Source organism: Somniosus microcephalus, chromosome 3, assembly GCF_052327205.1.
Source record: "Somniosus microcephalus isolate GS21.2 chromosome 3, FLI_Smic_1.0, whole genome shotgun sequence".
Classification (NCBI taxonomy): Eukaryota; Metazoa; Chordata; class Chondrichthyes; order Squaliformes; family Somniosidae; genus Somniosus; species Somniosus microcephalus.
Window position 1 is genome coordinate 357703214 of NC_140989.1, and position 25497 is coordinate 357728710.

The 25497-nt window shown below is 49.5% G+C and overlaps 1 protein-coding gene across 1 annotated transcript in view; it reads right to left on the reverse strand.

Annotated features, from left to right (window-relative positions):
• Window positions 1–25497, reverse strand: part of LOC147122380 (vitellogenin-like) — a 140818-nt gene that overhangs the window by 100116 nt on the left and 15205 nt on the right. Inside the window, exons 2-9 of the mRNA XM_085978276.1 lie at window positions 24054–24074; window positions 23795–23946; window positions 16050–16301; window positions 14970–15131; window positions 11410–11558; window positions 9982–10132; window positions 7021–7178; window positions 1953–2118 (exon numbers count right to left, since the gene is read on the reverse strand). Of these exons, the coding sequence (XP_085834402.1) occupies window positions 1953–2118; window positions 7021–7178; window positions 9982–10132; window positions 11410–11558; window positions 14970–15131; window positions 16050–16301; window positions 23795–23946; window positions 24054–24074 (1211 nt within the window). The remainder of the gene's footprint in view (window positions 1–1952; window positions 2119–7020; window positions 7179–9981; window positions 10133–11409; window positions 11559–14969; window positions 15132–16049; window positions 16302–23794; window positions 23947–24053; window positions 24075–25497) is intronic.

A 25497-nucleotide genomic window follows, 5' to 3' on the forward strand; every position in this document is an offset into this window, starting at 1 on the left:
GAATAAATATTGGCCAGAACACCAGCGAGAACTCCCTGTTCTTATTTGAATGGTGCCAGGGATCTTTTACATCAACCTGAGAGGACAGATGGGGCCTTGCTTTAATATCTCATCCAAAAGACAGTGCAGCATTCCCTCAGTACTGCACTGGAGTGTCAACCTGCATTTTGTGTTCAAGTCTCTGGAGTGGGGCTTGAACCCATGAATTTCTGACTCAGAGGCAAGAGTGCTACCCACTGAGTCGTGGGTGACACTGTCTGGAATTTATTTTGTGAATGCAATTTAGATTACAACTACCAAAAAAGAAATTTCAACAAACAACTTATAATCTTATAGATAGGTTGGATTATTGAATGTCCACTGTATTGGATGGGATCCCAACTTGTGGTTCACCAAAATTGGTGGATAATCTGACAACCCCTAAATTATCTGAGGAAGGATGTTCTTGCCATGGAAGGAGTGCAGCGAAGGTTCACCAGGCTGATACCTGGGATGGCAGGAATGACGTATGAGGAGAGATTGTGTCGATTGGGCTTGTACTCGCTGGAGTTTAGAAGAATGAGAGGGGATTTCATTGAAACTTATAAAATTCTAACAGGACTAGACAGACTAGATGCAGGAAGGATGTTCCCGATGGTCAGGGAGTCCAGAACCAGGGGTCACAGTCTAAGGATAAGGGGTAAGCCATTTAGGACAGAGATGAGGAGGAATTTCTTCACCCAGAGAGTGGTGAACCTGTGGAATTCTCTACCACAGAAGGCAGTAGAAGCCAATTCATTAAATATATTCAAGAAGGAGTTGGATATATTTCTTAAGGCTAAAGGGATCAAGGGATATGGGGAGAAAGTAGGGACAGGGTATTGAGTTTGGATGATCAGCCATGATCGCATTGAATGGCGGAGCAGGCTCGAGGGGGCGAATGGCCTACTCCTGCTCCTATCGTCTATGTTTCTATGTTTCTATTACTGTTCACTGCTGATTGCTCTACACCTTCGTACCCTCTCTCCAGCAGCAATGATCTGCATTACTTCTTCCATCAGTTTGTACTAGCTAACAGCTGCCCTCACGCGCCCACCAATGAACGATGTTTAAACAGGTTAACCCCTTGATCAGTTTGGCTCAGTTAATAGCACACTCATCTCTAAATCAAAAGATTCAGAGGTTCAAGCTGCATGAAACTTGAGCACAAAATCTAGGCTGACACTCCAGTGCAGTGCTGAGGGAGTGCTGCACTGTCGGAGGTGCCATCTTTCAGATGAGACGTTAAACCGTGGCCCCGTCTGCTCTCTCAGGGGGACGTAAAAGATCCCATGGCACTATATCAGAGAAGAGCAGGGGTGGTCGTGGAAGGTGCTATATAAATGCAAGTCTTTCTTTTTTGAAGAAGATCAGGCAATTCTCTCAGTGTCCTGGTCAACATTTCTCCAGTAATCACCACCACCAGAATCAAATGATTGGGTCATTCATCTCATTTACAACAACTTGCATTTATGTAGTGTTTTTAACGCAGTAAAATGTCCCAAGGTGCTTCACAGGAGCATAAGTCAGGCAAACAAAATTGACACCGATCTAAAGAAGGAGACATTAGGACAGGTGACCAAACGCTTGGTCAAAGAGGTGGGTTTTAAGCAGTTTTTTAAAGGAGGAGAGAGAGGTAGAGAGCCGGAGAGGTTTGGGTAAGGAATTCCAAAGCTTAGAGCCTAGACAGCTGAAGGCACGGCTGCTTGTGGGGTGTTGCTGTGCATGAATTGGCTTACGTAACAACAGTGAAACTGATCGGTTGGTTGTGAAGCGCACTAGGATGTGATGAGGTGCTATACAAATAGCGGACAGGGAATTTTGTACAAACGTGTTAACCATTGTGGATAGTGAACCCACACACACACACACATCCCTTTAATCCCTTATTCTAATAAGCACATCACTATATGAACAGAGAAGTGAAGACATACCGTAGCATTATCTACACCATGGCAGTCGGCTTTGATGGAATGTAATATAGAAACCAGAGCTTGGGCTGCTTCAAACTGCGTGAGGTCTCCCTGCTCAATTCTCGTTTGGATGAACTGAATTGCTTCATGTGTCGCTGTAGTGGGTAGGGTATCCAAAAACCAACGCCTAGTTTCAGAGCAAAATAGATTAGTCACTGAGAACGTAGGAACAGGAGGAGGCCATTCAGCCCCTCGAGCTTGTTCAATGAGGTCACGGCTGATCTGTATCTTAACTCCATTTACCCGCCTTGGTTCCATATCCCTTAATACCCTTAACCTAATAAAAATCTATCAATCTCAGTTTTCAAATTTTTAATTGACCCCCAGCCTGAACAGCTTTTCGGGGGAGAGAGTTCCAGATTTCCACTACCCTTTGTGTGAAGAAGTGCTTCCTGACATCCCTGAATGACCCTAGCTCTAATTTTAAATTTATGCCCCGTGCTCTGGACTCCCCCCACCAGAGGAAATAGTTTCTTTCTATCTATCCTATTAAATTCTTTAATCATCTTAAACACCTCAATTAGATCACCCCTGAACCTTCTATACTTGAGGGAATACAAACCTAGTCTATGCATCCTGGCCTCATAATTTAACCCTTTTAGCCCCGGTATCATTCTCATTCTGGTGAATCTGTGTTGCATCCTCTCTAAGAACATTGGGCCAGAACTTCGAGTCCCCACGGGTGAGTACGCGCTGGGTACTCACGCGTAGGCCCAACGAAAGTGCCGGTTTTGTGCATGCACTGCGCATGTGCGGGAAACCAGAACTTCCGTTCCCTTAAAGGAAGCTGTTCACAGGTGGAACGCGTGCGCCGGAGAGGCAGCGCGTACGCCTGGAACTTCCGTTTTTTTCCCAGGTTTTTCCGAGAGGGTAAGTCTCCAGCAGCTACGCTTATAAAAAGCAGTCACAAGGCCTGCTTTTAACAAGGTAAGTGGTGAATTAAGTAAAATTAAAACATTTTTTCCACAGGTTTATTATTTTTAAATACTTTAAAGAAAGGTAAGTTTATTTTTAGCCCTGTTAGAAACTGTAATTAATTTTTTGAAAAATTTAAAATATTGTTTAAAATAGTTATTTTATGTAATTTATAGTTATTTTAAAATGTGATTTTAAAAAAAAATTATTTGAAGTTTTAGTGATGTTTTGGGGCTGATTTGTATTTATAGTTTTGACAGCACTTCCTGTCAAATTTATGAATGGGCATTCCCTGCTCCGATTGGCTCCCCATGGCCCACGTGATCCCAGGGGACGCTTCGAACTAACTGCGCCCCTGGGATACACAAGCACTGCACGCCGGCAGTTGGAGGAGGCCCAGGATCGGAATCCCACACGGGCCCACAGCACAACGGCGGCACGCTCGGTAAGTGCAGGTCGGGGGCTTGCACCCGCGGGAAGCCCCCGACCTGAATTTCTGGGCCAATAGATCCTTCCTGAGGTGCGGTGCCCAAAGAATAGTTCCTTTGGTTGGGGAGCCAGTGACGAAAAGTCATCAATTTAAAATTGTCACTATGAGAGTGGGGAGATAGATTAGGAGAAATGTATTTAGAGCGCTGTTGGAGTATGGAATGCTTTGCCTCGGAGTAATTGAGGCAGAGATCATTGCCTCTTTTAAAGAAAATGTAAATAAATATTTGAAGTAGAGGAAGCTACAAAGCTATGAGAAGAAAGCAGGATAGTGACATTTGTTCTGGCTTGCTCTAACAAAGAACTGTCTCAAGTACAATGGGATGAATGGCCTCCTAATGTGCTGTAAACTCATTGTAGGTTTTGGATGGTTATAAGCCCAAGGATGGACATTGCGGAGTCAGTGGGCGGGCACCTTATTTACATAGGGCCATTGGACACCCACGTGGCTATGGGTTAATCCCAGTGCCTCCCTTTACCCCATGTGGCTGTAAAATCTGGCAACTTCCCGTGTAAGGGGCCTGATCTCAAAATTCCATACCTCTTCTTCAGGGATCTGGTCTCCTTCCCCACACATGGACACAGCCCACCACCGCAAACCCGCACCCACCCCCCACCCGTTCTCCATGGGCCGAGATTTGTTCCCATCTGGAGGCAAATACACTTCACCTCACTCAGTCTATTGGCTTCAAGTCACGACTGAGCCAGGAAGCAGGAATTCTCAGGATAGGGAGTCCCCACCCCCACCACCTTACTGGGTTGATCGCACAACTCCAGCATCATGAGCAAACAGCTGCATTTATGTAGAAGTCAAGCCAAGCGTTGACTTTTGGCGCTTAAGCAGCCTCCACCACCCCCTCCGCCCCCTCCACCCTCCACTCCTCCACCCTCTGCCCACTCCACCCTCCACTCCTCCACCCTCCGCCCACTCCACCCTCCGCTCCTCCACCCTCCGCCCACTCCACCCTCCGCCCACTCCACCCTCCGCCCACTCCACCCTCCGCTCCTCCACCCTCCACCCCCACCACCCACTGCCCCCTCCCCCTCCGCCCCTCTGCCCTCCGCTTCATCCACCCTCCGCCCCTCCACCCTCCGCCCCTCAGCCCCCTCCCCCTCTGCCCCCCCACCCTCCGCTCCTCCACCCTCCGCCCCTCCACCACTCCACCCTCCGCCCCCTCTCCCCTTCACCCCTCCGCCCCTCCACCCTCCACCCCCTCCACCCTCCGCTCCTCCACCCTCCACCCACTCCACCCTCCGCCCCTCCACCCTCCGCCCACTCCACCCTCTGCCCCTCCACCCCTCCACCCTCTGCCCCCTCCCCCCTCTGCCCCTCCCCCCTCCGCCCCTCCGCCCCTCCACCCTCCGCTCCTCCACCCTCCGCCCACTCCACCCTCCGCTCCTCCACCCTCCACCCCACCACCCACTGCCCCCTCCCCCTCCGCCACTCTGCCCTCCGCTTCATCCACCCTCCCGCCCCCTCCACCCTCCGCCCCTCAGCCCCCTCCCCCTCCGCCCCTCCACCCTCCGCTCCTCCACTCTCCGCCCACTCCACCCTCCGCCCCTCCACCCTCCGCCCACTCCACCTGCCGCCCCTCCACCCCTCCACCCTCCGCCCCTCCCCCTCTTCCCCTCCACCCTCAGCCCCTCCCCCCTCCGCCCCTCCACCCTCCGCCCCGCCACCCTCCACCCTCCGCCCCCTCCGCCCCTCCACCCCTCCACCCTCCGCCCCTCCACCTTCCGCCCTTCTACCCTCTGCCCCCTCCCCCTCCGCCCCCTCCACCCTCTGCCCCTCCCCCCTCCGCCCCTCCACCCTCAGCCCCTCCCCCCTCCGCTTCATCCACCCTCCGCCCCTCCACCCTCCGCCCCTCAGCCCCCTCCCCCTCTGCCCCCCCACCCTCCGCTCCTCCACCCTCTGCCCCTCCACCACTCCACCCTCCGCCCCCTCTCCCCTTCACCCCTCCGCCCCTCCACCCTCCACCCCCTCCACCCTCCGCTCCTCCACCCTCCACCCACTCCACCCTCCGCCCCTCCACCCTCCGCCCACTCCACCCTCTGCCCCTCCACCCCTCCACCCACTGCCCCCTCCCCCCTCTGCCCCTCCCCCCTCCGCCCCTCCGCCCCTCCACCCTCCGCTCCTCCACCCTCCGCCCACTCCACCCTCCGCTCCTCCACCCTCCACCCCACCACCCACTGCCCCCTCCCCCTCCGCCACTCTGCCCTCCGCTTCATCCACCCTCCCGCCCCCTCCACCCTCCGCCCCTCAGCCCCCTCCCCCTCCGCCCCTCCACCCTCCGCTCCTCCACTCTCCGCCCACTCCACCCTCCGCCCCTCCACCCTCCGCCCACTCCACCTGCCGCCCCTCCACCCCTCCACCCTCCGCCCCTCCCCCTCTTCCCCTCCACCCTCAGCCCCTCCCCCCTCCGCCCCTCCACCCTCCGCCCCGCCACCCTCCACCCTCCGCCCCCTCCGCCCCTCCACCCCTCCACCCTCCGCCCCTCCACCTTCCGCCCTTCTACCCTCTGCCCCCTCCCCCTCCGCCCCCTCCACCCTCTGCCCCTCCCCCCTCCGCCCCTCCACCCTCAGCCCCTCCCCCCTCCGCCCCTCCACCCTCCGCTCCTCCACCCTCCGCCCACTCCACCCTCCGCTCCTCCACCCTCCACCCCACCACCCACTGCCCCCTCCCCCTCCGCCACTCTGCCCTCCGCTTCATCCACCCTCCCGCCCCCTCCACCCTCCGCCCCTCAGCCCCCTCCCCCTCCGCCCCTCCACCCTCCGCTCCTCCACTCTCCGCCCACTCCACCCTCCGCCCCTCCACCCTCCGCCCACTCCACCTGCCGCCCCTCCACCCCTCCACCCTCCGCCCCTCCCCCTCTTCCCCTCCACCCTCAGCCCCTCCCCCCTCCGCCCCTCCACCCTCCGCCCCGCCACCCTCCACCCTCCGCCCCCTCCGCCCCTCCACCCCTCCACCCTCCGCCCCTCCACCTTCCGCCCTTCTACCCTCTGCCCCCTCCCCCTCCGCCCCCTCCACCCTCTGCCCCTCCCCCCTCCGCCCCTCCACCCTCAGCCCCTCCCCCCTCCGCCCCCTCCACCCTCCGCTCCTCCACCCTCCACCCCTGCACCCCACCACCCTCCGCCCCCTCCCCACTCCGACCCCCCACCCCTCCGCCCCTCCGCCCTCCACCCTCCGCCCCCTCCCCCTCCGCCCTCTGCCCCTCCACCCTCCGCCCCCCCGCCCCCTCCGCCCCTCCCCCCTCCGCCCCTCCACTCTCCACCCCTCCCCCCTCCGCCCCCTCCCCCCTCTGCCCCTCCACCCTCCCCCCTCCGCCCCTCCACCCCCTCCCCCTCTGCCCTCTCCACCCTCTGCCCTCTCCCCCTCTGCCCTCGCCACCCTCTGCCCCTCCCCCTCTGCCCTCTCCACCCTCCGCCTCCTCCCCCTCTGCCCTCTCCACTCTCCGCCCCCTCCCCCTCTGCCCCTCCACTCTCCGCCCCCTCCCCCTCTGCCCCTCCACCCTCCGCCCCCTCCCCCTCCACCCCTCCCCCCTCCGCCCCCTCCACCCACAGCCCCCTCCGCCCCCTCCACCCTCCGTCCCCTCCCACCTCTGCCCCCTCCACCCTCCTTATTCACCTGTGATTTTGTTTGGGAGCATTCTTTTTCCAAATGCTTTGAAGGTTTTCCAAATTTGTCGAACGCAGGAGCTGAATGAACTGCAGGAACTTGTACGGAGAGTCAGGATGAGCTTTCTCTTGGTTGATTTGAACCAAATTTTCCAGTGCTTCGGCAACCTGTTAAACAAACCAAGGGAGCATGAGTTTCCAAGCCGTTGATTTGCAAGTGGGACCTCCATTATCCACTGGGGAAGAATGGGAATTGGCGGATGACCGAGAGTCCCCACGGTTTGCTCTTCCACTCAAGGTGCAGCAATAGCCACTGGGCAAATCACAAGATAAGTGACAACAGAAACATTACAGCCTTGACATTCTGTGGCTATCTTGGCAGAATCCCGCTATAAAGGCCTGAAACTCTTGGATCCAGCTGCGGAACAAACCTTCTGGGATGGCTCCAGTAGGGATGGAGCTGCCACCATATGTTGGAAATTGCTCCCAGTGTGTTTAATTATTATGTCCTAACAAATCATGTTCCCGCATCAATACTCTTTTAAAAACTAACTTCAGACACAGTAATATTTGTCCCATTTTGCCTTCTTTTATAGGTATTGATTCCTTTGCAAGTAATATCACACACAGAAATGTCAAAAGCGCTAAATTTTGAAAACAACCTCCTCCATCATCCCATAGTTTGTTCCCTCAATAGCACATCCTTTATTCTGGCTATCACCATTACTTTGCATGCCAAATTCGTGTTGTGCTTTTGGGCTTTGGAGGTTACTGTGCTTTTTTGTTTATGGCCTTGGGCAGTTTTTGAGGCAGGAATCCCTGGAGCTTCACTGTTGTCTAAACTCCCAGCTCTCTTCTTACATGGCAAGATTAACCAGACCGCACTTCGCCAGAAGGCATCAGAACAGAAGCCTTGTTCCTAGAGTTGTCAAATTAGGAATACGATCTATCAAATCTCTTCTCTGAGGTTGAAGGGACCTAGGTAGCAAACAGATCATCTGTCTTGCCTCTCTGATGCAGAGTGGCCTCATCCAAAGATGAGGATGCCCCGTAGCACTAGGAAAGAGAAACAAGACTGTCAGCTTGAGCTGTGATGGCCCAGTCTTCATCAGAATTCTTATTCTTCTATTCCTTGCTAGCTCTGTATTGTGGAAGGACATCATCCAGAAGAAAACTACCTGAAGATGGTGCTTCAGACAGGAGAGCAGCCAGGGTTTGGCAGCATAATGGTTTTGTTACTAGTAATCCAGAGGCCTGGACTAATAATACAGACAATGTGATTTCATATCCCACCATGGCAGTTTAAAAACTATGGAAATAAAAACTAGTACAAGTAAAAAAAAGTGACCAGGAAGCTGTCGGATTGTCATTACAAACCCAACTGGTTCACTAATGTTCTTTAGGGAAGGAAACCTGCTATCCTTACCTGACTTGGCCCATATGTGACTGCAGTGGTTGACTCTGAACTGCCCTCTGAAGTGGCCTAGCAAGCCACTCAGTTGTATCAAAGCGCTACAAAGAATCACCATATGGAATGCCGTGGTTCAAGAAGAAGGCTCACCACCACCTTCCCAGGGCAGCTGAGGATGGGCACTGGCCCGGGCAGTGATGCCTATATGCCAAGAATGAAAAAAAAAACTGCGGAGGCAACTAGGATGGTAGAACAATCTGGGTGGACTGTTTGACTCTGCTTGTATGATGGGGTTTGAGAAGGTTGGTAGAAAATATATTATTTGCACTCAATAAATAAATCAATAACAAAGGTGAATACATTCGGGATCAGTACCAGAAGCATAAAAGAGGAGGGTAGGCCTATTTTTTTTAATGGTACTTGAGGACATTCGATAAGCAATTAATGAGGTAAGGTATTAGAGGATAGAGAAAGAGCAGATAAATGGAATTAGAGCCGACAGCTCTGATGGGGAATCTTATCTTTATGGACTGAATAGCCTCCTCCTATACAAAATGATCTATAATTTTAATCACGCTATGTTTTAGTTGCTAACCCAGGGTAGTTTTGATATTTCCGATATCTTTGAAAATGCAAAAGAGGAACACTGACCGGTCATTAATAATGAGGCCAATTTTTAGTGTCACCGCCACAAACACTAGCTGTGCACAACATTCACTATGTAATGGGCAACTGTTCCCTCTTTAATTGTCTAGGTAACTCTTTCTATACTTTTTCCACAATTATATTAATTCAACAACAACTTGCATTTATATAGAGCCTTTAATGTAGTAAAATGCCCCAAGGTGCTTCACAGATGCGTTATCAAACAAAATTTGGCCAAAAAAAGCTTGGTCAAAGAGGTAGGTTTTAATGAGGAGGGAGAGGTAGAGAGGTGGAGACGTTTAGGGAAGGAATTCCAGAGCTTAAGGCCTAGGCAGCTGAAGGCACAGCTGGCAATGGTGGGGCAAAGGTAAATCGGGGATGCGCAAGAGGCCAGAATTGGAGGAGCGCAGAGATCTTGGAGGCTTGCAGGCAATGTTCCCCCTAAGGTGCGCGGCCGCGCATCAGTCGGATGGTCCTGCGCAGGCCGCGCACCAGCTGCTGCGGCTGGAAGATACCGCGCAGTAAATTTAAAGGGATCCGCGCAATTAGACCGCAAATCAGAGGGAGCATTGCTTGTAGGGCTGGTGCAGGTTACAGAGATAGGGAGGGTCTGGGTCGTGGAGGGATTTGAAAGCAAGGATGAGAATTTTAAAATTGAGGCGTTGCCAGCCTGGGAGCCAGTGTCGGTCACCGAGCACATGGGGTGATGGGTGAACGGGACTTGGTGCGAGTTAGGACACGGGCAGCAGAGATTTGGATAAAAGTAGAATTTTCAATAGAATATTTCATACAGAACTACAGCAAACTACACACGTGTGGGGTGAACGCGTGTTTGGATGCTAATGTCGCACAGTGCGATTTCCGCTCACCTGTGATAAAAGTACAAATTTATGCAAGTGTCATAGTCAGATGTACCTTAGTATCATTGTGTGAGGTCTTGACTAACTGCATTGGCATCTGCAATAGTTCATTGGAGAACTGATACCTCAGAGTTCCCCGCTTCTCCATGGGGTCAGTTGGCATGGGCGGTGACTCATTCTTGAATTCCAACAAGAAAAGGTGCTGTCTATTTCCAAAATCAAAGACAAGGTATTACGCAGAATTTAAAACATTTCGAGAAGCGTTGAGTTACTGGGTGGACAACTGTCTGCTGAGAAGAGCAAATCTCCAGCATCCGCCATGGCCAGTAAATGATGCCAATTTGCTGGATTATCCAGACAACACTGGCCCTGAAAATACGGGTAAGAGTGGACCCTGGCCTAAATGAGCCCACTGTCGAACCGCACCACTGACCTTACCAAAGTTCATGGTGTAAGGGGGAGGAGGGCCTGCACAAGCAGGCGTTAGGCAATGTGGGGACACATCTGCAGCACCCTCCCTTGCTGAAGACCCCAGGAAGAAGGTGGGGGTGTGGTGCGTGGAGAGGGGGAGGGGGCCGTTTGGTGGCTTGACCTGGGCTTCAATGGAAATTAAAATCGGGAGAGACGTATAATGGGAGGCTGATCCGAGATCACCCGTTTTACACTATCGCCCAAAGTCAACATTACCTACAATAATAGATATTTACATCCAAAATTGCAAAAGTACACAAAAATTAAGCATCAGCTCTTCCAATGGCTCAGCTGTTTAATACAGTAAGTAGGATCCTAATCATTACTTACTCTATCAAAACCCCTCATAATTTTGAACACCTCTATTAAATCTCCCCTTAACCTTCACTACTCCAAGGAGAACAAACCCAACTTCTCCAGTCTCTCCATATAACTGAAGTCCCTCATCCCTGGTACCATCCTGGTAAATCTCCTCTGCACCCTCTGCAAGGCCTGAAGGATGAGGCAACTAGACGCAAAACTTCAGCTGAAGCCTAACAAGTGATTTGTCAAGGTTTAGCTTAACTTCCTAAGTGATCTCAGTGAGAGTTGTAAGGGAAGGTGCTAAAATGGAGCTTTTCGCTCACAGATTAAAGAGAGGTGAGGAGTTCTTGCTTCTGGACATTCTTTAATAACAACCAGCCACAGAACGACGTGCAACCCAATGACAAGGAAAGAGAGCACATCATGGCGATGCTGGGTGAAGATAGGGTCAGTTATAGTTGTGAGGATAAATAGCCTAGCCAAACTCATTGTCTAGGCTCATGAAAAAAGAATAGCCACTTGGACTCGGTACCAGAGGATGCCCAATGTACCATAGCATGGAGCTAAAGCCTTCAGGAAACAAAGAGGGGAGAACATTGGCAAGAAATAAATAATCAGCATGGGAGGAACTGATTATACACATACAAGCTTCAGAACTTTACCGAGATACTTGCACATGCTACAATAGGAAATACTCTTTTACGCTTACCTTGACTCCGTAGTGGCAGCACCCTCAAGTTCATTAAACGGTGTGAACTGATGTGTTTCTTGGCTTTTGACTTCGGAAATCTCTGCCCCATTTTCTGTACTTCTCATAATGTAAGTGTAAGTGGAAACACTCCGCAGGCTCTTGCCTTTCTACATAAAAAGAGAACAGGGGAACGGTTTGATTGTGTATTAGTTGCCTTTTCTTAAGTTTCTTTCCTTCTATGTAAGCCTCTGGCTGACCGGAATAAAATTCCATCTGGTGGTAATCTGGCAGAGCAGATTGATGGCCCATGATAGAATCCAAGCCGATTTTCATTTAATTGAAGTCAATGGAATGAGAATGGGTGGGGTTCTATAACCGATCACACCTGCATGGTGAAGATGAAAATTTATCACATAGTCTCTAAAACCTCTCACCAACTGGAATGAGGAATTTCTGTGCAGTGTCAACATTACTGCTGTTCTCTCAAGGGTACATGGATTTCAGTATAGGCAAGTGTGAAGTCATCCATTTTGGACCTGAAAAGGACAGAACAGGGTGCTTTCTAAATGGTGAAAAGCTAGAAACAGTGGAGGTCCAAAGAGACTTGGGGTCCAGGTACATAGATCATTAAAATGTTATGAACAGGTACAGAGAATAATCAAAAAGGCTAATGGAATGCTGGTCTTTATATCTAGAGGACTAGAATACAAGGGGATAGAAGTTATGCTACAGCCCTAGCTAGACCACACCTGGATTACTGTGTTCAGTTCTGGGCACCACACCTTAGGAAGGATATATTGGTCTTTGAGGGAGTGCAGCGTAGGTTTACCAGCGTAGGTACCTTGACTCCAAGGGTTAAATTACAAGGGGACATTACACTAGCTAGGGTTGTATCCCCTGGAATTTAGAAGATTAAGGGGTGATTTGATCGAAATTTTCAAGATATTAAGGGGAACAAATAGGGTAGATAGAGAAGAACTATTTCTGCTGGTTGGGGAGTTTAGGACTAGGGGATATAGCCTAAAAATGAGAGCCAGGTCTTTCAGGAGTGAAGTTAAGAAACACTTCTACACACAAAGGGTGGTAAATGTTTGGAACTCTCTTCCGCAAATAGCAGTTGATGCTAGGTCAATTGTTTTTTAAATCTGAGAGTGATATATTTTTGTTAACCAAAGGTAGTAAGGGATATGGGGCAAAGGCGGGTATATGGAGTTGGGTCACAGATCAGCCATGGTCTCATTGAATGGTGGAACAGGCTCCTGTTCCGGTGTTCCTATGATACATCGTGTACCTATCGGTCCAGTTAGGAACATCAGTACTTAAGAACAGGAGTTGGCCATTTGGCTCATTAAAAGCTTGCTGTTTTGCTTGTCATGGCCCCTTGGTCTGTTTACTTCCAATGCCTTGTGCTTTTTCTCCATATCCCTCAATACTCTCCCTTCAACCCTTTGTGTGAAAACGTTTTTCTCGGATTTGCATTGAACCGGCTTCGCTCAAGTTCTAATATCCTGACCCTGGTCAGGATTCTCCTCGCATGAAGAAGAGTAATTCCCTGTTGGCCCCTTTATTATTTGAACACTTTGATCAGATCACACTTTAACTCCATCATTTCCGGGGCATGTAACCCGCATTTATCCAACCCTTCATCATAGCTCACGCCTTCCATTCTGACGAATCTCCGCTGAACTCTCTCCAAAGCCTGGTTGCAAAATGTTGCCTCCAATTCCATGGGCCTCAGTGTTTGCTGGCAATCTCGCGAGCAAAACCTTATCAAATGCCTTCTGGAAACTCATACATACAACAACCATTTGCCCCCATGGTCCACCATCTTAGTGGCTCTGGGTTAATTCGAAGATTATAGGGAAACCTTTGAGAAAACTTGCATTCGCAGCAGTGAACACACATAGGGGCGAAGTTTGTACGATAGTGTAAAATGTATTTCCATTGACTTCGGTGGAAATAAAAACTGGGGCGAGCTGTAAAACGGGCCGCCGATTCTATACACCCGTTTTACACTATTGAACAAAATCAGAGTAACCTCCACAGGGAACCGTATAGGAATGAATTAATTCCATTGTTATTCTTGAGGGTGAAGGAAAAATAAAGTGACAGTACAGGGAGAAAGGGACAGTTTATTGAAAGTGTCTAATCATGATGGAAAAATATTGCGTAGAGGTGTGAAATACTCGGCAGATGATTTTCTACTGACAAACCAAGGGGAAAAAATATCAGCGCTCATAACACAGGACACCATCATTGTTTAAAAGAGTAAAAAGAGAAGACACATTTGCTCAGGATGTAGCGATTAGGTGATGCTAAACTTGGGTTTAAAGGCCGGAAGGTTGTAGAAGGAAAGAAAGACCGAGGGACATGTAGAGTTCCACAGTCTGGGGAATGGGATAGGTTTTAAGATTTTGCTTCAAAGAAAGGTTTGCATTTTTATTGCGGTTTTCATAACCTCAGGACATCCCATAGTGCTTTAAGGTCAATGAGTTACTTTTGAAGTGTAGTCACTGTTGTAATGTAGGGAAACAAGGCAGCCTATTTGCGCACAGCAAGCTCCCACAAAAAGCAAATGATCAGATCATCTGTTTCTTGGTGCTGCTGATTGAGGGATAAATGTTAACCCGGACATTGGGAGAACGCTCTGCTCTTCTTTGAATAGCGTCTTTGGATGTTTTACGTACATCAAATTGTGGAATCATCCCTTTAATTTCAACAGAGATATAAGGAGGATGAAGAAAGCGAACAAGGGAGCAAACAGAGGGACACTGGCCATAGCAATACCAATAAAGGAGAAAGAATGGACAGTTTGCAATAGAGCGAGAGAGAGAGAGAGGCTGGAGCTGGCAAAGCTTCTTCATGGAACAGGTCAGGGAGCATGAAATAGATGCTAAAAAGAAGCCGCGCCACATATGAGAGCAGTGTTCAATCCTTATACATTCACTTCAACCCAGAAATGACTTTATGTGATATTAACATACAAATGTTTAACATGTTTGTTTGGCCTATCTCTGCCCACTATTTTATTAGAAGACTACTATCTCCATTGAAATAGTAAAGAAAGAACCTGTATTTATATACAGTAGCGTCTTTCACGACATCAGGATGTCCCAAAGCGCTTTACAGCCAGTTTGAAGTGTAGTCACTGTTGTAATGTAGGAAACGCGGCAGCCTATTTGTGCAGAGCAAGCTCCCACAAACAGCAAAAAGACAATGTCCAGGTAAACTGTTTTTTGTGACGTTGATAGAAGGATTAACGTTGGCCAGGAGAACTTCCCTGATCTTTTTTGAAATAGTGCATCTTATACAGCCACAGGGGAGGGCAGACCAGGGCCTCGGTTTAACGTCCCATCCAAAAGAGGGCAGCACTCGTTCAGTATTACACTGAAATGCCAGCCTGGATTATGTGCTCATGGCTCTGGAGTGGAACTTGAACCTACAACCTTCTGACTCAGGCGACGAGAGTGCTACCAACTAAGCCATCTAAGCCAGCTACCAACTGGCATCTGATTTCTCTGCGTATTCGCTATTGTTTTTAGACTAAGCATCCCCCAAAATATAATTTGTGCATTTACCAGTTGGCAGGTTTCACATAGCTGGGTATAAGCAGCACCCTTGGTCTCGGAGATTTTCTCTTGACAGTTGTTCAGATCCTTGGATTTTGTGACAGTGATGAGTCCGGCTCTCTTGTCCTCCTGAATTACGTAACTTGCGTGACAGATGCCTTCCACCCCATTCTAGGCATAACAACAGACTTGATCAGTGCATGCACAGTACAATATAGGAAAACTAGCACCAACATTCTGTCACGTTACGGATTGCATAATCCGCAAACTCCACCTCCTAGAAGGGCAAGGGCAACGTGAGAACACCATCACCTCCAAGTTCCCCTCCAAGTCACACACTACCCTGAATTGAAAATCTATGGACTTTCCTTCATCGTCGCTGGGTCGAAATCCTTGAACTCCCTTCCTAACAGCACTGTGGGAGTACCTTCACCACACGGACTGCAGCAGTTCAAGAAGACAGCTCACCACCACCTTCTCAATGGCGACTACAGCAAGTCACAGGCTGCATATTCCGCGGTGAGTGACTCACCTCCTGACTCCCAACAGCCTCTCCACCACCTTTAATGCACAAGCCAGGAGTGTGATGGAATTGCCTGAGTGGGTGCAGCTGCAGCAACACTCAAGAAGCTCGACACCATCCAGGACAAAGCAGCCCAACCACCACCTCAAACATCCACTCCCCCCACCACTGGCGCACCGTGGCTGCAGTGTGTACCATCTACAAGATGCACTGCAGCCACTCGCCAAGGCTTCTTCGACAGCACCTCCCAAACCCGCGACCTCCACCACCTAGAAGGACAAGGGCAGCAAGTGCATGGGAACACCACCACCTCCAAGTTTCTCTCCAAGTCACACACCACCCTGACTTGGAAATTAATTGTCATTCCTTCATCGCCGCTGGGTCAAAATCCTGTAAGTCCTTGCCTAACGGCATTGTGGGAGCATCTTCACCACACAGACTGCAGCATTTCAAGAGAAGACCCACAACCAACTTCTCAAGGGCAACTAGAGGGGGGCCATAAATGCTGGCTTTGTTAGCGACACCCACATCTTGAGAATTAATGTAATTTAAAAAAAATGATATACCTCTTGTAACTCATAAATATTCTGCGTCTTTTTAATACTGATCTGCAGGATGTTCAGAATGCCTCTGTAGATGTTAAGGATATTTTCGGATATGCTTGGAGGGGCATAAATGTTTCCAACCCGGCCATGGTTGTATTCAAACTTTATAGTTTTGCTCAGTTGTGTGCTCAGCTTCCGAGTTAGCTTCCGAGCTGGAGTAAATTGATCATCTGGCCAAATCCCGCTGTACTCTTGAATTTCAGGTGAGATAAGCTTAAGGATGGAAAAGCAAAGAACAAGAATTTTTTTTAATGTTACGTGCTTTTGAAGAGCATTGATCTACATTTTTAAGAGTTACCGTTCTTTCACTGCTTAATAATTATAAATTGTCGTTGTTGTATGTGTAGGAATGAACTGTATGTAACACTGAGTTATTTTTATGACTCAATACTTTTAGGCAGCAGTTATACTGCGCGATTTGCAACCAGCAAGACCCCTGGGGGGTAAAATTCGTACCCTTACCGCCTCCCGTTAGCGCCAGTAGATGGTGCTAATGAGGCGCTAGAGCAGTATTGCCCGGGCGTGGCGAATCCAGTGCCACATGCCAGATCTGGCCCCCCTAGAGCACCGCCGGTAAGAGATATCGCCCGGAATGTCAACACCAGGTAGATTGTGACGTCAGTGAGTGTGCAATGCTCACTGACCGCCCGATTTGCAAAATTGATTCTCGCCACTTACCTCACCGCCTGGAGTAAACACCAACAGGGAGAGCTGGCATGCCGCACCAGAAAGCCGGCTCCATCAGGGACCATCAGTAATCACTCGCAGCTTCAGTGTTTTTTTGTTAGTTTCACCCACTGCAACAGTTTCATTCAGTAATTTCAAGGTCCTTTTGTATCAGGAGTCTTCTGGCAACTAAAAAGTAGTCGCATTTATTCTTCAAAGATTCAAACTGCTACACCTGGTAACATTAATGGGGGCTGTACTGGCAGTCGACCTCACCCTCCAGGATCTACGGCAGAGGGAGCGTAGGAAGCGAGAATGATGGGAACATGTGCACAGAGGGATGAGGAGGGACATCAGGGTTCTCACCAGGAGGCCTTACCCTCTGCGGGTATTCCGAAAGCACTTCTCCAACCTTCAATTAAGCGACAAGCAGTGTATTAGATGGCTCTGCTTCACCAAGGAGGTGGTCACAGAACTCTGTCACCTCCTCCAAACAGATCTCCAGCCTCACACTAGGATGAATTAAAGCCCACATCCCCTTTGCTCACTAGACCCCCGTCATTCCATCCTTCTGGTAGGCCATATCACAGTGCAAAGCTGAAATAAGAGACACCACAAACGAATTATAAGTGAAGTAATAAATTTACCAAAAAAGTTGTGGACACATATTTACACCAAAAATATTTACTTTTCACCCTTGTGCAATGTTGTTTCTGTGACTTTGCCTGTTCTAGTGCTCCTACGAAGTGTTGGCCCAGTGGCTGCAGCACGGCGGGTGGAAGGCTGCTGAGTATCCATGCGGGAGACTTCAGATGGCCTTGCAGGACATCCTCGACCAGCTCTAGGCCTGGAAGGCCCGGCTGTAGACTACACCACCTCAGCATGGGTGGCAGCATTCTGGGCTGGCTGGATGACAAGCAGCGACAAGGGCAATGGCGGAGTGGCAGTGATGGGAGCAGGAATGCTGTTATTCTGACAGAGGACAGCAGGTTCTTGCTCCACTGACCCACTGCCACTCCCCCGGGGCAGCACCTCAGCATCCCTAGCAATCTGTTGGAGCACAAATTGCTGGCCTGCTGCGACACCATGAGATCCCCGGTGGCCTGTGGTGGACCCAGCGACGATGGCAGCAGTCAGAGCTTGTATGGCATCATGCTGAGACTGCACGAGAGCAGTCTGAGATTGGATGCCACCAAACATAGACCCCATTACAGCACTAAGACATTGTGTCGCTTCCGCCTGTACTGCAATGGAAGCTTCCAGGTCGCCCATTACACACGGCATCAAGTCTGGATCGCCACGGTCTCTCTGGGAGTCGACCATCCTTTGCAGACTGGAAATAATGGGCTCCATGGTGTGTGCAGAGCCTTGTGCAATGTTGGAGGTGGACTCCTCCACGCTCCTTACCATTGGCATTGCACCTATCTATCATCTCCGTGTGCATGCCCATCACCCTTCTTGTGAATGTCTCTCCATCAAGGTCCTCATCTGAGTCCCGTGCAGCAGAACTTGCATGCGAACTTGCCCTCTGGGGAGCTGGCCCCCGAGCGACCCTTTCCCCCTGGCCTTGCTGCAGCCCACTCATCCCCGGTGCCTCACCCTGTGCAGATCCCGCTACTATGCTAGTGTAATGAAATCTGTTTGTCTTGATCCTGTATTCGTTTTGCACTCATGTATATTACCCTCCCCTACTGTGTATAGTTTCACTTCCTCTTTCCCGACTAACCTGGGAGGTTCCAGGTCTTGGCTCTTGGCTCCGCCCCTGACTTCTCTTACATAAAGATCCCAGGATCTGTATGACTCATTCCTGTGAACCAGTCGGCGTGTTGAGATGTTAGCTCTGATCTTAGTGATTAAAAGCCAACTTGTTTAAGTCTATAACTTCTAGTTTTGTGGTTATTGAAGGCCCATCAGCTAGCCTCTAAAGAATGTGTTGTGCCAGTATCTGAGCTGGTGTCTGCAGTTGGGAGACATGCAGTTATGCGGTGTGTTCTTCCTCCTCCTCTTCTCCCGCCTCGCTCTCAACAGTGCCCGCAGGGACAGGCTGCTCAGGTGCTTGCTGATTATCTGAAAGCATAAAGGCACAAGAGTCAGGTTAAGGTGAGGGGAGGGGGTTCAGGAAGGGAGAAATGCAGCACACAGCATGATTAGCTGGAAAGTGCGAAATGCTTGTGGGGTGAGGGGGAAGTGGGATGTGAGAAGAAGGCGAAGGGATGAACATACCGTTATTGTCTCCAAGGGGTTCAACGTCGCCGGTGGCCACGGCACCCACCAACTGGCACCCAATGATTTGTAGCACTCAATTCTCCAGAGCAGACAGTGGTTGGGTGTTGGCTTGTCCCTCGTCTGTGCGCTCCTGCTCCCTCCTGTTGTGCGCCACCTTGGCTTGCAAGAGAAAGGAAAGTGTGTGAGTGAGGGTGGAGCAATGTGTTTAGGTGATGTGCCTCCTATAGTTGAATAGCTGCCATTGTGTGCAAGGTGTGAGATGTGGGTGTGAGTGTTGGTAGGTAGAGATTGTTGGTGGGTTAGTGCTGGGGGTCTGGTGATTTGACCAGTGTGTGAAGATTGTGGTACAGATGGTGGTATGTAGCATTTGTTGAAGCATTTAATCACCCTGACCACCCGAGTGAGTCGTTAACTTTCTTCCTACACTGTGTGTGGGTCCTGGGGATCACAGTGCTACCTGAGACGTGCTGCACTACCTCCCTCCACATGGTCCAGAAGACTTGTGGTGAGGGCCTCCTGCCACTTGCTGGGTAGAGTCTCTCCACAGTGAAAACGAATGCCTCTAATGCTTCATCGCAGAATCTGCAGGGTCTCTCCTTGGGGCTGCCATGAGCACACCTGGTTCGGTCCTCTGGCTCCTTCTCCTTGTTCTGCTTCTGCTTGCTGAGGCAGCTGCACAGCCAGCAATGCTGAGAATGAGGTGCTGCAGCATCAATGAACCTCCCCTTTAAGTAGTGAAAAAAGCCTGTGGCAATGATGAGTTGCGATTAGACTGCACCCGATATTGGTCCACCCTTTAAATATAACGCCAATGAGCTTGAGTTTTAAAAGACTTGATTTAGGACTCCAATCATTTTATTGAGCAGCGAGCACAAATTTTTCGTGCAGTCTAAAGCATTTGTGCCTGGCGCTAATTCTCCAACTTTTCTACTGACAATGCAAATTGAACTCTTACTGCCAGGAGAGAGTTTTTCATCAAACATTAAAGAAGACTCCGCGAGGGAGAAATTGGTCCTCGTTGTGCCTGTTTTCCAGGTGGAAATAGGGACGGCAAATAGGAGCAATTTTGAGCGGCTATGTTTCATGCCTCAAGGACAACCGAAATACGCCCGCTGTCATATTGGCCTCGGATGATATTCAGGCGTCCTGGGCGGCCACCTTAAACAGGCATTTAAGCCCCTTGTATATGTTAATGGGGGGCCTAACGCCTGTTAAAGGACCTTGTCGAGAAATTGGGCACCGGGCCTGCTCCGCCAGGATTTCCAACCGTTTGATGTGGCCTAACCAACAAACAAGTAGGTTTTGTCAACAGTACTACTAGAGGCTGCTGCTGGCCTGCACTAGCTTCCTCCACCGCCCTCCGGTTCTCCTCCCTTCCACAGGACTTACCTGAGGGCCTCTGCCGGTGTGGCAAGCGGCCTAAATTGTACCCCGGTACGTTGGAAAGCTGCCTCTGGAGACACGGCAGGCCATCACTATTATTACAAGGAGGCCCGAGGCCCAATTCCATTCGGACCTTGGGCCTCCTGGTTTGGGCATGTGCTGTAAGTGCAGCATCAGTTAATGAGCCTGGAAACGGGCCATAACAAATTATTGCCCCAGTACACTTATAAAGGTGCCCGCAAGGTCCGTCAGAGCACTTTACACTGCGCTGGAGTTATACTCAAGGTGACGCCAAACATAAAGGGCTGGATTTTCATTAAGCTGTCGGGAAGGAGGTGGGACTACAACTTTTGGGTTTTAGTCCCGCCTCCATCGACGTCTGGCCAATCGATGCGATTTTCCCTTGATTGACCTTGTTGAGCCCGCTGGGCGGGCTCAGCAGGCCAATTAAGGGCCACCCGGCAACAGGTGACATCACAGACTGAAATTTCATCTGTCAAGAGTTTTTGACAGATGAAATATCAGTGTTTCACAGCTGTTTGAAGCTGTCAAACACTGACAGTCTGACTTCTAACCTGAGTCCTTCTACGCAGACTCAGTTAGAACTCTCACCGGCACTGAAAGCTGAAGGTTGTCACTTTTGACAGATCGCAGCCATTCAGCTTTCAGTTCCGGCTGAGTGATGGACTCTCGATGCCTAGAGGAAGAAAGGCTGTTAAGGCAAGTACAGGTAAGTAAAAGTTCTTTACACACTTTAGACACACCAAACACACTTACCTTTGCACTCATGCACCCATCACTCACCTGAACACTGACATCGCGACCCCTCCAAGTCCTTCAACCCGACGGCCCGCCTGTTCTAACCTGGCGTGGTTTGGAGCCATCGGGAATCCCACACGACACCCCTCAAAATAGGGATTAGGCTAAAAACTGCCTGTTAACTACCTGTTAACAGGCAGTTAATTGGCACTAATCCCTTCCCGCCTCGGGTCGGCGGGTCCCAGTGCGGGGCGGGTACCCGCCTCCCTTGAAACTTACGTGGAGGCGGGTTTTGGGCGGGATGGTGTCGGGACCCACGAATTCAGGATTTTTGCCCCCCGCACACCTGAAAGCCCACCTCACGGCACACTGAAACTCTGGCCCAAAGAGTGTGATTGCCTCGCTGAGGGTCTGACGTCACTGTACTCTGGAATTGTATTGCCACTTTTGTGCATTGGGCCGTATAACTACATAATTCGATAGTAAGGTTGGTGGTACCTTTGTCTGCTCACCTAACTGGAGCAATTGTTGATTATCATTAAGAGCAAAAATAAAAGTGTTTTTTTGATAACCAGTTTGTGATAGAGCAGTGCTTTACAGTACTCTGTGCAACAAGTCCATTTTTTCTTGGGGGAGCGGGGAGGGGGTGGAAGGGGGGAGGTGGGGAGGTGTGGGATGTGGGGTGTGGTACTGGGAAAGCAGATATTGAAATGCATAATAACACAGAAAATGCTGGAAAAACTCAGCAGGCCAGGCAACATCCGTGGAGAGCAACATCCGTGGAGAGAAAATAGAGTCAACGTTTCGGGTCAAACCCTTTGTCAAGACTGAAAAAGTGCAGGAAATGAAATAGATTAAAAGGCCAGGCTGGGAGAGAACAAAAGAGAAGAGAAGAGACATTAAGAGGTATTCAAAACCAGACGAGATGGTGATAGGACTAGTGGAGACAAAAGACGGCTCTAGATTAGGTGTGAAATGCGCTGGCAGAATGGGAGACAGCTGCCGTGTGGGAGAGAGAAAAAGGCGGGGGGGGGAAAGGGCCAAAACAAAGGTGTGGATAAAAAATAAGTAAAAATGTGATAGGGGCCAAGGTTATGATCTGAAATTGTTGAACTCGATATTGAGTCCGGAAGGCTGTAACGTGCCTAATCGGAAGATGAGGTGCTGTTCCTCGAGTTTACGTTGAGCTTCCGTGGAACAATACAAGAGGCCAAGGACGGTGAGGTCTGAGTGGGAATGGGGCGGTGAATTAAAATGACAGGCGACCGGAAGCTCGGGGTCACCCTTACGGACTGAACAGAGGTGTTCCGCAAAGCGGTCACCCAATTTGCGTTTGGTCTCCCCAATGTAGAGGAGACCGCATCGTGAGCAGCGAATACAGTATACTAGATAGTGAAATGCATAGTTGATAAGGATGTTAAGAAAAGCATACAGGATGCGTTGCTTTATAAATAGAGGCATAGAGTACAAGATGAGGAGAATATTTGTAAGCAGCAGATTGTTATGATCTGGAACGCACTGTCTGGAAAAGGTGGTGGAAGCAGATTCAATTAGTAACTTTCAAAAGGGAATTGGATATGTACTTGAAAGGAATAAAATGCAGAGCTGTGGGGAAAGAGCAGGGGGAGTGGGACTAATTGGAGAGTTCTTTCAAAGAGCCGGCACAGGCACGATGGGCCGAATGGCCTCTTTCTGTGCTGTGAGATTCTATGATCCATTAAAAGCACATTGGTGCTGATTTATCAAGGTGAAGCACGACTCCACTGGCAAATGTAAAATAGCCATTCAAGGAAATGGCAACACGTGGCTTTACAGGGCTAGATTTTAAACGTGCTGTTCGGGCCTAAAGCTGGCATTTCGAATCGATCACCCGTTACAGAAACTGCCCCGTTTTAATTTCCATCGGAATCAACGGAAATAAAAACGGGCCCTTTCTATATCGAGCGGCCAATCCCACTCAGCAGCTCTGCGCCCGAGCGCCGCGCTGAAAATCTCATCCCCGTTTCTGCACAATTTGGCAACTCTTTATAAAATAGGCAACCATTTGCGATGGTTACAACTAGGTATTATTTAAATAATAGAGATACAATAAATAAGAACAATAAAAACTGCACGTGCTGGAAACCTGAAGTAAGAACAGAAAATTCTGAGAATGCGCAGCAGATCTGAGAGCGGAGAAAAAGGTGGCTAACTTTTTGAATTTCAGAATTGTAAAGGGGGAAAGTAGATAGACTGGCCCCTTCTCCCAGCACCCCCGCACCCCCCCCCACACTGCCCCTACCCCTACCCCCTTATAGGACTGACCAAATCAAAGTTACTAAATTAGAATCTTCGATTTGTAATCGTGCCTGTTCTCCCCAATCCCATTTTTTCGTTTTGATCAATTCTGGCAAAGCTTCGCTAGCCGAAGTGTTAAACTGTTTTCTCTTTTTTTTCCCCCAGATGCTGACAGGCCTGCTTTAAGTTTCCAGAATTTTCTGTATTCAAATTGAACGACTCAGGGTAAATGATCCGAATGGGAGCTCTCCGCTCGGGAGCACATGTCGGCCAATCAGGTGTGGGCAACCCGCGATTTTCCATGGGAGTGCGCACTCGGAAAACCAACCCGCCGGTTTTGGCACGATTTAAATTATGCCAGCCGATTACTCTTCCGTAACTTAAGTGCTCCTGACCTGAAGGAGATGGGTCTTCTGCCCCAGTGAGCTAATTTGCACTTTGCTGGTTATCTTAAGACCTCCCTTAGCCAAGCCATCTTCTGGAAGGCCAGTCAGAACGACCCCTTCATACTGGTAAACGTACGTCTTCCTTTGACTGAAGAACGGCTCTGCAAGTAATGGTAGTTAGTGACAGTTTAAGCATGTACAGGGTCAGTAGTAAACAAAAAACGGCATCCTTAAGCCACTCAAAATCCAGAAGAAGAGAATTCCTTACCGTAGTGCACTTGTTGGCTCCCTGTGGGGGAAAAATGAAGAAAAAATCAGCAAGAGCGGACCGTTCATGAAATCATTTAAAAATGTTGCTGGTTTTTTTTTGATTGAATAATTCGCATAAGTAATTAAACTGAATATATTCATAGAATCTTACAGCACAGAAGGAGGCCATTCGGCCCATCATGCCTGTGCCGGCTCTTTGAAAGAGCTCTCCAATTAGTCCCACTCCCCCCTGCTTTTTCCCCACAGCCCTACAAATGTTTCCTTTTCAACTATTTATGCAATTCCTTGTTGAAAGCTACTATTGAATCTTCTTCCACCAGCCTTTCAGGCAGTGCATTCCAGATCATAAGAACTCGCTGCGACTAAAAATTCTCCTCATCTCCCCTCTGGTTCTTTGGCCAATTATGTTAAATCGGTGTCCTCTGGTTACCGACCCTCCTGCCAGTGGAAACAGTTTCTCCTCATTTACTGTATCAAAACCCTTCATAATTTTGAACGCCTCCATTAAATCTTTCCTTAACCTTTTCTGCTCTAAGGAGAACAATCCCAGCTTCTCCAGTCCCTCCACATAACCAAAGTCCCTTATCCCTGGTACCATTCCAGTAAATCTCCTCTGCACCCTCTCCAAGGCCTGAAGGATGAAGCATTGTAAACTTACCCACAAGGACAAAGGCCAGTGCAAAAATAATCCTCCTCATCATAATAAATACCAAATGCGAGTGGTGTCTCTCTCTCTCACCCCTTTATAGCTAAAGCTCAAACACATGTGACTACAGGTGCCCTGTTGTGTGACCAATCATTTTCCTATTAGATCGGTTTGACTCATGTGCCAGTGAAGGAAAAAGTATCAATTTTTTTTGGAAGTAACAAAAGTCAGTCAGTAAACAAGACCTTCAATGAGTGTCACTGCAGTGATTTTGAGGAGAGATAGGCTTTTCTGTTTTAAAAGATTATTTGCTATCTCTCTACACCACACTTGGCACTAGAACTTGGCACTGTCGAGCTGTATGGGCTATGGTGACCCAGATTCTGCACAAGTGACCCCACAAAAGTTTGTCACTATCCTCCGCCTGTTTCATGACGACATGCAAGCCGTGATCCTGACCAACGGTTCCACTACAGACCCAATTCACGTACGAACCGGGGTCAAGCAAGGCTGTGTCATCGCACCAACGCTCTTCTCAGTCTTCCTTGCTGCAATGCTCCATCTCACCCTCAGTAAGCTCCCCACTGGAGTGGAGCTAATTTACAGAACAAACGGGAAACTGTTCAACCTCCGTCGCCTCCAGTCCAGATCCAAGATCGTCCCATCCTCTGTCGTCGAATTACAGTATGCAGACGATGCTTGCGTCTGCGCTCACTCGGAGGTCGAACTCCAAACCATCGTAAATACCTTCACCGAAGCATACTAGAGCATGGACCTTACACTAAACATCCGTAAG